Below are 12,562 nucleotides of genomic sequence, written 5' to 3' on the forward strand. Positions count from 1 at the left end.
TCACAGGGAAGGGAGCCCATAAATTTTGATCAGAGTCCTAAGTGACGAAAAAGGTTTAAGGAAGGCTGGTCTACACACAAGTGGCTACTGATTTCTCTCACTCCCACTTGCCAGTCTCATGATCATTCTAAGTCCTGCCACGACTCCCAGAGAGCCAGACACACCTTCATTAGGGAGGCCACATGGGCTCCCTCTTCAAGGATAAAAGGCTTTATCACTGGCAGAAGACACACGAACATCTTCCCCCTCTGCCTGCTTCCATGGAGAACAGGCAATTGGAGCTTCCCACTGGGCTCTTCCTCAATGAGAACTGTATCCATACCCTCATTGTGGCCAATCCTTGGGATGCAGGCAGACTGAAAGATAAAATAAAGACAGGAAAATTGTATCCCCAGTTGAAAAACGAGAACTGGGGAAGACATGGCCTCAAGATTTGGGAAGAAAACTGGACAGAGATGAGATCACAACCATCTACTCCTCCTTCCCGATGTCCTTGCCCAATTATAATGTGATCTCCATCTTCAGACCGGCCAAGAACCTTGTAATATTCCTTCAGCTTAGTTTGCATTCTCATTCTCTAACTCACCTGATCAACTTACCACCCAGCTCATCCCATCGGAACATTCCCTTTGTCCTCTTCATTCCACCTCTACCTCATCTGCAATGTAAACCCAGTGTTCTATCTTTCTTCATTCAGAAGAGAGACCATCTGCTTAGAACATTCATTTTTTGTCTCTACTGATGCTGCTTCTCCTACTGAATGTTTCCAGCCCTTTCCACGTTGACAGCAGTTTGAAGGAACAGGGGATTATCATTGCTAGCTAAACAAGTGGTCTTTGTGTTCCACAGATCAACGCCTCTATGGTGGAGCAGGAATTCGTGGAAGCTTGGGCCATGAAAGCGAAAGAGTTTGATGGCATCAGAGACAAGATCAATGATACGCAGCTGATAAAGCTCCTCAACCTGACTCGGATCTTGGGCTCCGCAAACCTCTCTCCTGATGAGAGGAAGAAGGTATGCATTTGGTGCTGGCAGGGTAGTGCTCTCATGCTAGTGGCACTACACATTAGGACAAATGATTCCCAAGGCAGTCACTAACCTCCGACTCCAGACACACTAGTACCAAAGTGTGACTTTGCTGGATGTTGGGACCAGCTGGATTTTGTATTGGAGGTGAAAAGGTAAATGGTTCTTTGAGAGATTTTAACCACTTCTATCTCTTTCCCCAACACTCCTCATGGGGAACGATCATTCCTGCTCCTTTAAGACCAAGAGATTCTGGCTTGAATCTCTACTTTCTCCTCTTTCTCCAAGCTCACGCAATCCACGTACCAACTTCCTCACCTCTTGATCCTATTCCAACCAAACTAGATCAGGTAAACACAGAGTCTTTTGCCCATAGTAGAGGAATCAATAACCAGAGGACATGGGTTTAGGATGAGGGGGAGAGATCTAAAAGGAACCTGAGGGGTACCATTTTTATACAGCGGGTGGTGGGTGTGTGGAACGGGCTCCTGGAGGGGGTAGTTGAGGCAGGTGCTACACAACGTTTAAGAATGAAATTGGCCAGATCCATCGACAAGATGGATTTAGAGGGATGTGGGCCAAATGCAGGCAGGTGGGACAAGTGTGGTTGGGGTATTTTAGTCAGCATTGGCGGGCCTATTTCCACACTATACAAATCGATGCCTACCTGCACTTTCCCACCTTCCCTTTCTAATTATATTAATCTTCCCACTTTCTGTTTGCATTAAAAAACTGCTTAGACATATTCAAATATCCAACCTATCTCATTATATATTATCTCATTATAAAAGCGGCTTCTATCCTGGTAATGTGTTGTGCTGATGGCTGCACCCCCCCCCCCCCCATCTGCTCACTTATAACCCTGGTTTCCCGCCTAAACCCAGACCTTTATGAAGACTGCTGTGAGACCTTACCCTCAGTTATAAGCTAATAAAAGCATTTGTTCTCCCTCCAGTCGTGAGAGCTTTTATTCACACTACAATCGTCAAAGGCCCCCACCACGCAGGCCAGGCCCTCTTCACTCTACTACCATCGAGGGAAAGGTACAGGAACATAAAGACGAGCACTCAGCAGCACGAGGGCAGCTTCTTCCCCTCCGCAACCAAATTCCTGAATAACCAATGAACCAAAGACACTGCCTTACTTTTCAACTATTTTTAAGATTTTTTACAGTAATGTTGTTGGTTATAATATGAACATTTGCACTTGACGCTGCCACAAAACAATGAATTGCATGACTTGTTCATGACAATAAATCCTGAATCTGAGATATATTTTCCCATGTTTGGATGGAAACGTAATTGTCCCAGGAATTCTACCTTGCCACAGTACAATGAGCATCCCATGTGATTGGCTTCTGCTCTATTTCCTGGCTGGAATGACATGGGACCTTGTGCATGTTTGGTATGGAAGGGAACAAAACCCTGGGATTTTCATTTCACCTCTCCCAATGTGACGAGGTTAGAGAGTGCGTAACAACTGTCTTTCATTGCAGTACAACACCATCTTGAGTGAGATGGATAATATATACTCCACGGCAAAGGTGTGCCCATTTGGAGAGCAGGATTCCAGTAAATGCTGGTCACTTGAGCCAGGTAAGTCAGATGGGGAGACCGGTGCCACACAAAATGCAGGTGAGGAGGCGACAATACTCAGTCCTCCCAGACCAGAATGCTGTATAACATGGGTAGAATTGACCCAAATCAGAACCCCCTCCACACACTTTGTGCAACCTCCTACAACCTTCACTCCATTTTGGCCTTTCTTTGTTGGCTGTTCAATGTGCCTTGATTTTTAAGATATTGTGAAAAATATGGTGACGATATTACAGGATCAACACATCTTCCCTCCATTTCTCCTTATTAAATATATTGAACCACAATTCTATAAACTTCTGTTGCAGTTGTTAGAGGCTAGATAACACAGTTCACGGAATAATTAATACAGAATCTCACACTCTTTCTCAGAGTGTGGGATTAAGGCACATTATTCAGACAGATTTCAGAGTTCAGCATCAAAGTCTGCCTGTCCTGCCTTGAGTGGGACAGTGGATAATGAGCTTCCCCATGCCCCCCACCCCCAACACAACTCCATGCACTGAGTGCTTGATGGAATACAGAACTGTTTATGTTCATTGTCACTTGTACAGAGATACAGTGAAAAACTTTGCTTAAAGAGGTTTAGAGGGTGCATTTCCTGACCTGAACCAGCTTTGGAATGATGAATAGAGAGAGACATAAAATAAATATGTGTCAATATTTCAAAATAATTAACGTTTCATTTATAAGAGACCCAAGGTTTATTTAGATGTTGCTGTTGCCAGGCCTTTTGAAGTTGAGTTACAGGGAAATATTAAACAGGTTAGGACTTTCTTTATTCCTTGGAGTGAAGGAGAATGAAAGGAGATTTGATAGAGGTTTACAAAATTATGAGGGGTATAGACAAAGTAAACATGAATAGGCTCTTTCCACTGAGATTTGGAGAGATAAATACGAGAGGTCATGGCTTTAGAGTGAAAGAGGAAAGGTTTAGGGGAACTTCTTCAGTCAGAGAGTGGTGGGAGTGTGGAACGAGCTGCCATCCGATGTGGTGGGTGTGGATTCGATCTTGAGTTTTAAGAATAAATTGGATAGATACTTGGATGGGAGAGGTCTGGAGGGGTATGGAATGGGGAGCAGGTTATTGGGACTAGCTGAACAATGGTCGGCACAGATGAAGGGTTGAATGGCCTGTTTTCTGTGCTGTCGCATTCTCTTCTTTATTCTACCTTAAGTTTGAATTTTGAAAGTACTGCCTGAGAATCCAGAAAGTTCAAAAATCCGGATCGACCCAATCAGGAAGCAGTCCGGATTTTAGGACTTTAACTGTATGGCTGTGCAGAGTTACAGAAGAGATCAGTTAGAACAGAGTAAAGACAACATACTTTCATTCGTGTGAGGTTCAGACCACAGTCTGGCAAAGAGGGCAAGAAACTGCCTTTGAATATGGTGAGATGTGTAATCCCACACTCGTGAATCTCCTTCCTGACAGGAGGAGGTGAAAAGTGTGGCCAGGGTGGAATGAATCGTTTGATTTGTTGGCTTTTCCAAGGCAGTGGGAGCTGTGAATGGAGTGATGGAGGGGACAAGGTTGGTTTGGGGGGGGGGGGATCGTGTGATGATCTGAACTGCATTCACAACCCTCTACCATTTCTTGCGGTCCTGGGTAGAGCAGTTACTGTCCCACACAGTAATACACCCTAACAGGACACCCCAAGATCTGGAGGATTTTCTCACACAAAGGAAGCTGGTTTCCTTCACTAGCACCCCATTCACCACCTCCCTTTATGTGTTTCCACCATCTACAAATTCTCAGCAGCATTTCCACAGGTACCTGGTTCAGTTTTGCCTGACATTGACTACATATTCTATACTATCTGTATTAACAGGTCAGAAAAATAGACAATAATTGTTTGTCTATAATGGCTGGCTGGCTGTGAGTGAGCCGGTACTATAACCATGCCTACGTAATTCTGATAACTAACAGTCTCTCTCTCTCTCTCTCTCTCACTCTTCCCCCCCCCCCCCACCCCGTCTCCTCTCTCCCTCTCTGTTTCTCTCTCTCTCTCTCATGTTGCAGAGCTGACAGATAAGATGGCAAATTCCCGGAGTTATAAGGAGCTGCTCTATGCGTGGGAAGGCTGGCACAACTCTGCAGGCATGCCACTGAGAAAGCTCTACCAGAATTTTGTTGAAATGAGCAACAAGGCCTCTCAAAGAGATGGTAAGTGGGTTACCTCTCTCCAAGTTACCAGATCCAGATGGGCTCCAGTGCTGAATACTAGGAAATTGACAGTGTCTCCAATAATGACTCCATTTGGGGAATAGGTCCAGCTTTGTTGTTCAATGCATCACTGAACACATCCACGTTTCCAGTATGCTCTCTCTTATAGTGTCACCCTTCTCAGTTGAAGGGGCTGACCTTACCCAGCATCCCTCCCAGAGGATCAGGGAGGGGTCTCAAGTGGCTGATATGTGGGACAGAGGCAGAAAGGTATTGCAGGTAGCTTGGGATGAGGCAGCCTGCCATGGATAAGAGGTGTGTTTTCAAATAACAGTCAAAGGTTGTGTCCCAGTCCTTGGAAATACCACAGCATTGGGAGAGGCAGGAATGGCCCAAGCCAGCAGGAAAATTGCATTCACCAAGGGATATTTGCATTCCACACACTGCCCACCATCCACCTCTCCACCTGCCATGTTGTCCCACCACTAGGAATCCTGCCATTTCCAACCCGATATTCTTTTCCCTCCCTCTCACTCATCTCCAGTTACCACACATATCCCTTCTCACCAGCCTCCGACAGAATCACTTCCTACCATCCAACAATAAGATGTTTCCCAGACTTTTTGCCTAATCCCCATCCAATCATCCCTTCATCCCATTTTCCCACCATTCCATCTCCACCCAAGCATCAGATTCCTTTCTCAATCATCCTGTCCCCTCTCATCCCTCCCATTCCCCATCTAATTGTCTCGCATCAACTCATTCCTCACCCAATCATCCCATTGTCCCATTCTCTGCCCTGAACAACCTGCCAGCCCACCATCCCCCACCCCACAATGCTACCTCAAACAATTCCCCAGTCGAACCTGCCATCCCTTACACCAATCAAGCCACACTCCCACCTCTTATCAGCATCTTTCTAGACACCCCAACCTCTCTCTTCCCCCTGCCTACCTCTGCTCCAAACCTGCCTGTCTGATGTACCGTCAGCCAATCTAACTGACATTTCAATATCTCAGATGTGTCCTTCCAGTTACCAGCCAGAACAACTGCAGCTTCCCAAGTTTAGTGGGTTATATTGTCCACACTCTCACCAGTAGCTTCTCCTCCTATTAAATCCAATCAGAATATTGGACGAAAGGACCAGGCTTTCATCAACAGGTCTGTCTGGTGCTCATCGAGCACTACAAAGAAATTTGTAATGAATTATATTCACACACGTCTTTGACCATCTACCCTTCCTCCCATAATATTAGATTCTTGAGATTAATGGCAATTGGCACCCTTTGGAGTTCGAGGTATATTACAGATTCTTGAAGGATATTGCCTGCATTGGTGTGCGCCTTTGTTGGTTATGGGCTGTGACTGTTACCTGGCTTTGTTTGCAGATTTTGCAGACACTGGAGAGTACTGGAGATCCTGGTATGAGTCGCCAACATTTGTTAAAGATCTTGAAAAGATCTACAATGATCTCAAACCACTCTACCTTAATCTTCATGCCTTTGTGAGGAGGAAGTTGTACGAGAGATATGGATCCAAATATATCAATCTGAAAGGACCTATTCCTGCACATCTTTTGGGTAATTACTGACCACAAGAAAGACTTACCCTGACAAGTAAAACTATTACAATTAATTAGTGATGCCTTCAATATTTGGCCTAGTGTGTATTCGTTGAAATCAATGACTGATACATTAGTTCACTGTGTATTTAGACAACCCTGACCAAGTCACCAGAGATTACATATTAAGATCCCAGACATTGTTGAAAGCAACCAGGGTGGAACCAATTAGTGATTGAAAAAAATTGTGAAGCTTATTCTCTGCCTGGTATAGAAGGATCCATAATGTCTCCAAGATCCAAGAATGATTCCTGGAATGAAGGCTTTAGCATATGAGGAACATATGATGGCTCTTGGACGACGCCTTAGAGTTCAGGAGAATGAGGGGAGACCTCATAGAAGAATGTTGAAAGGCCTGAACAGAGTTCATGTGGAAAGGTTGTTTCCCGTGGTGGGGGAGTCTAGGACAAGAGGTGCAACAAGATTGAAGGGGTTCCAGTGAAAACAGAGATGCAGAGGAATTTCTTTGGCCAGAGAAGGGTTGAACCTCTGGAATTTGCTGCCACAGGTGGAAATGGAGGCTAGATTGTTGAGTGTATTTAAGGCAGAGATTGATAGGTATCAATAGTCAGGGAATCAATGGGGAAAAGCGGGGGAGTGGAGATGAATGGGAGAATAGGTCAGATCATGAAGGAATGGTGGAGCAGTCTCAATGGGCTGAATAGCCTACTTCTGCTCCTATATCTTATGGTCTTATTATGAATAACTCAAGCAAGGAGTTGTGGGAAAGTTGGATAAAAATGTTGGAGGTGTGGGGAGAGGTGTCCCAGCATACGTTCAAGACCAGCTGCTGCTGGTTGTGTGATTGGTCATCAAATGAATCAACTGAGATTGCCTTTGCTACTTTGTTATGTTGTTTTCTTGAAGTCACAGACACAACCTCTCGTCAGACTGAAACCTTGACCATTACCTTCAAACATGGTTCTCCCTAATCCACACCATCTCTTCTCCCTTCATCCACTGGAAGTTTCTGGTCCTAAAAGACAATCTTAAAAGTCTTATCAACCTGTGGAGATCTCCTTCCTGAACATCAACTCTACCTCTAATCTCCATTCATTAATCTTCCAAAATCTAGTCTACTCATTTCATTCATCTTTTACTTTATTCAAATGTTGAGATACTGAAGCCTGTCATTTCTCCCAAAATGTCAGCAGTGGTTCAGAACACACTTAGCTCTGAGAGTAGTTCTGAGTCCAATCCAAAGACATGAGCATAAAAACCAGTCTGGGTTGGTTTCTCTGAAGCATTGGAGGCTGAGGGAAGGCCTGATGGTATGGTTGGTGCGTACTTCCTGTGGTCTGTGTGGGCTTCCCCCGGATGCTCTGGTTTCCTCCCACCTTCCAAACCATATGACGTTTGGCAGGTTAATTGGGTGTATGATGCGCTATCAATAACTCAAAGACTGGAGTTACAGAATGATAGGCTCTTATTTTCTTTTTTCCTTTCTTCTTTGGCTTGGCTTCGCGGACGAAGATTTATGGAGGGGTAATGTCCACGTCAGCTGCAGGCTCGTTTGTGGCCGACGAGTCCGATGTGGGACAGGCAGACATGGTTGCAGCGGTTGCAAGGGAAAATGTACAATGAGGTTGAAGGTCATCCTGGCCTGTGACCCAGGCTTTCTGGGGAGGGGTTATGGTGTTGGAGCCTTTAAGCAGGGTTAAGAAGGAGGAGCACAGGTCCAGTCACAAAATGGGGTGGAGCCAGATAAATGAGTTCACCACAGTGTAATTGGACAGCGCAGGCTTCATGAGCCAGGAGGGACTCTCCTACTATGCTGTATCATTAAAATGTTATTTTTGGTATTGACAGAGTGGATGGTGAGGACCTTTTCCTCAGTGTAGAAGTGTCACATACTAGAGGACACACATTTTGGGTGAGGGGGTGTGTAATTGTTCACACAGAGTGTGATGAGGGCCTGGAACAGGCTGCCGGGGTAGTGGTGGAAGCAGACACAATGGTGGCGTTTCAGAGGCTTCAAGACAGACATGAATGAAGAAGATGGAGCAATATCTATCAAGAGCAAGAGGCAGAGATTGGACCCAGAACTACTCTCAGAGCTAAGTGTGTTCTGAACCACTGCTGACATTTTGGGAGAAATGACAGGCTTCAGTATCTCAACATTTGAGTCGCGTGTCTGGTCTGGCACAGACACGTAGCTTTTCCTGTGCTGTACGGTTCTATTCCAGGACACTGAGCAACACTAAGAGTGTGCTGCATTGGCAAAGCTGCCACTTTAGATAAAACAGGTGCTGACGGATTTGAAAAACACAAATAGTTCCACAGGAGGGTGGAGGACTCAATCCTGACCTCCTGGGAACGTGGCCAACTACTGCTTTCCTGGACATTTTGATTTTGACATGGATGCTACTGTACAAGAATTTACTTTGCTGAATTCAATTGGTGCTGGCATTTCAGATGTACCTTGGCATATCCTGAATAGTTTAAATTGGACAGTGTAAGGAAAGACCCCTCTGCCTTGCTGCACCTCTTCCTTTGATATCTGTTTTTAATTTGACAATACTCCAGGTCCACGTCAAACCGTATCTCTCTGGACTTCTCTCTCAATTCCTCCTCTTTTTGTGGTTGAATTCGGTCTGACTTTGCTCCTATGCAGAGTCTTGAGTGATTTTACTTCAGTCAGGCACTATATAAATGCAGCAGCACACAAAAGGCTGGAAGAACTCAGCATGTCGCACGGCGTACATGAAGGTGAGAGATAGTTGATGTTTTAGGCCAGAGCTTTCATCAGGACTGGGAAGGAAGTGGGCAGAAGCCAGAGTAAAGGGTGGGTGAGGAGGGAGGTACAGGAGCTGGCAGGTAGGAGGATGTTTTATACTGAGGATAGAGGAATGCATCGTTAACCTGAGACTTCTCCTCCATTCAGGTAACATGTGGGCCCAGCAATGGAACAACATCTATGACATGATGATCCCATTCCCATATAAAACCAATATTGATGTTACCGATATGATGAAAAAGAAGGTGAGTTAATTGGTGTGTTCTATTGCCACACGGGCTGCACAAACTAAACAGCAAAGTTTCCCACCTTTCCGCGCTTCACGGCATGCATTGGTTAGGTGGCTGTTGACCCTACGAGAGGGTTTGTCTGCCCTTTAACAGGTCTTGTTTTTCATCCTGCAGGGTGTCTAGCCACCCTCCGCACCAGGCAAGCCTAGTGGGGGAGCCAGTTTATCGGCCGACCACCCGACAGGTAGTACTGGGTTACATGGTCCCAGTGACACTCCGACGAGTGACTTGACGCTCAGTGCCAGAGTCCCGGGTTCAAATCTGGTGCTGTCTGTTAGGAGTTTGTACGTTCTCCCCATGTCTGCGTGGATTTCCTCTGGGTAGTCCAGTTTCCTCCCGTGTTGCATAGACATATGGGGTTAGTAGGTTAATTGAACACACGGGTGTATTTGGGTGGCTCGGGCTCGTGGGCTGGAAGGGCCTGTTATCTCTGAAATTAAATTACATTTTTGAGAAAGGATACAGACCAGTTCACTGAAGCAATAGTTGGGGCCCAAGGAAACACCCCCAGGCATTCAGAAGCTGTGAGGTTAAGGATTTTTATTTTATCATATGTTAATTACTGATTTGTAATATATTATCAGGTAGAATTTCCCTGATCACAAGGAGGCAGAAATTCAAACCTTTTATCAGTAATTACACCGTCAATCAGAATATGTCAGACCATGCAAACTATTCCCTGTGATAGCCCCCATATCTTTAATTGACCAGAGGTACTGTACCTGCATACTGTTGATGTATATAAAGGTACCACAGTCAGTAAAATTCATGTTAATGTCCAACTTCATGCATTAATATTAAAATGTATCTACAATGTATCTAATATGCTCTAGTTACAGTATAATATCTATAACATCCTTAATCCCATCACATATTAGCAGGTAGTTTATATAATGGAGCACACAAATGAGCTGGAAAACTCAGCAGGTCATGCAGCATCTACAAAGGGATATAACCCACATTTTGGGCCTGAACCCTTCGTCCAGGTGCGAGAAAAATCCAGGCAGGTGCCAGAATGAAAAAAATAAATGGTGCTGAGTTTCTCCAGCACCTTTGTCTTTTGCATGGCAATGAGTGCCTGCAGACTTTTCTGTTTAACTTTATAGAAAACGGCCCACTTTTTATGATAAATAACATTATAAGATTGAATATGCTTCTATATACTTCACTAACTGCAAAACACTTCTGAGTATTCTGATAGAAATATTAATGGCATAAGAAATATATTTTTCTCTTTTTACATTTCAAGTGTAGTTGGCAGTCCCAATAGAATATTACAATTCTCAGGATGTGAACAACTCTCTCAAGGCTGGGATTAATTGCTCAGCTTTACTTGCTCTGAAATAGCTTTTGGAACAATGGACAGGTGTTCTTGCCTTTTGAGACAACTTCAGCAGCAGGTTTTGGGTCGACCTCTGTGGTTAGATTTTCAAGATCACGGAGAAATTCAATATAGAAACAGGCCTTCAGAAACCGTGTCCCTGCTGACAATTTGCGTTTATCATGGTTAATCTGTTTTTTTGTACTCCTCTCATTCTCAGAAATCCCCCCAGATTCTACTGCTCAGCTTTAGACTGGTGGCAGGTTACAGCAATCGCCCCCTTGGCACCTACCCCCATGACCGCAGGAGATGCTCCTCACTTACAGTCACTTGGGGTCACAAACAGTCCTTCCAATTGAAGCAGCATTTCACTTGAGGGTCTGTAGGGGTCGTCTAGCGCTCCTGCTGTGGTCTCCTCTACATTGGAGAGAGGACACCTTCACTGTGTCTGCTGCAACAGCAAGGATCTCCTAATGGCCAACCACTTCAATTCCACTTCCTATCACAGCATCAAAATGTCTGTTCATGGCTTCATGCACTACCAAACTGAGGCCACCCGCAAATTAGAGGGTCAACAACTTGTACTCCATTCCGGTAGTCTCCAATCAAATAACATTAACGTTAACCTCCACTTTCTGGAAATAATGGAATTATTTCACTTGGAGAGAGAATGGGTCCAATGGACCAGATGGACCTTCTCTGAGTTGTAATAAACCAAAAAATATAGTTGTAGAATTAGTCCATTCGGCCCATCGAATTTTCCCTGCCATTCTATCATTTCAGATTTACTATCCTTTTCAATCCTTGATTCCCTTCCTGATCAAGTTATCTGTATTTTATCAACTCACTAGTGTGTGTGTGTGTGTGTGTGTGTGTGTGTGTGTGTGTGTGTGTGTGTGTGTGTGTGTGTGTGTGTGTGTGTGTGTGTGTTGTGGCACAATTTGATGGTCCCAGTCAATTGGTAAATTCACAAGTAGCCCAGTGAGGGTGAACAGGGATCCAGAAAATTATTATTAATATAAAACCCCAACATCTAGGTGGGGAATGTAAAACAGATCAATGAACCAAGAGGCAGTGTTGAGAGAGCAGCAGGAATCCTGTGGGCCAGGCAATTAATGGGCACACACAATGATAAACAGGTGAAGCAGAGAACACATCAAATAACTCATGGTGAACACACCAGTGGATTAATATTCAATATTTCCACCATCTTTATGCAGGCTTAAAAATAAATATATTAGCTGCAGCCACAGAGTTAATTTGAAAACTCGTATAATCTCATGACATTTCAAGTTCAAGTTTATTGTCACGAGCACTGAGGTCAAGAAAGTTTGTTTTGTGAGCAGTCTGTCTCGTCAATTTGTAATAAAATTCTTACTTGGTGCAGCCAAATAGGTATTTTATAAAAACTACAATAGGGTAATAATAAATTTAAAAAACATAGTGAATACAAAAAATAGTAAATATTTCTAGTAACCAAGATGCATAATGAAAAGGGTGTTACAACAGTGAGAACAGTCCTTTTGTGACAACAGAGCAGTCCATGATTTGTGTAACAGGGAGAGTTCAAGAGCCTGATAGATATTGGAAAGAAACTGTTCTTGAACCTGGAGGTGCTGGTCTTCAGGCTTCTGGACTTTCTGCCTGAAGAGTGAGAAGAGGTTGTGACCAGGGTGAAGGGGGTGCCTTGTTGAGGCAGCGTCTCATATTGATGTCTTCAATGGAGCCAGTGATGCACCTGGCTGTTGCTTTCTACCATCTGCAGCCTTCTGCATTCCTGGCCAGTCAAATGACAAGCCAGGCTG

General features: G+C 44.4%; 1 protein-coding gene across 7 annotated transcripts in view; it reads left to right on the forward strand.

The window, feature by feature from the left end:
* Positions 1 to 12,562, forward strand: part of ace (angiotensin I converting enzyme (peptidyl-dipeptidase A) 1) — a 135,400-nt gene that overhangs the window by 15,159 nt on the left and 107,679 nt on the right. For 6 of the 7 annotated variants that reach the window (XM_069905138.1, XM_069905136.1, XM_069905139.1 and 3 more), the window contains exons 2-6: positions 850 to 1,014; positions 2,522 to 2,621; positions 4,645 to 4,788; positions 6,177 to 6,368; positions 9,294 to 9,391. In XM_069905138.1, coding sequence (XP_069761239.1) covers positions 862 to 1,014; positions 2,522 to 2,621; positions 4,645 to 4,788; positions 6,177 to 6,368; positions 9,294 to 9,391 — 687 coding nt within the window. In that variant the 5' untranslated portion in view covers positions 850 to 861. Of the gene's footprint in view, positions 1 to 849; positions 1,015 to 2,521; positions 2,622 to 4,644; positions 4,789 to 6,176; positions 6,369 to 9,293; positions 9,392 to 12,562 lie in introns of those variants that run through there. The other variant, XM_069905140.1, reaches the window with a different exon arrangement.

The sequence above is a fragment of the Narcine bancroftii genome, chromosome 12 (genome assembly GCF_036971445.1).
Source record: "Narcine bancroftii isolate sNarBan1 chromosome 12, sNarBan1.hap1, whole genome shotgun sequence".
Classification (NCBI taxonomy): domain Eukaryota; kingdom Metazoa; phylum Chordata; class Chondrichthyes; order Torpediniformes; family Narcinidae; genus Narcine; species Narcine bancroftii.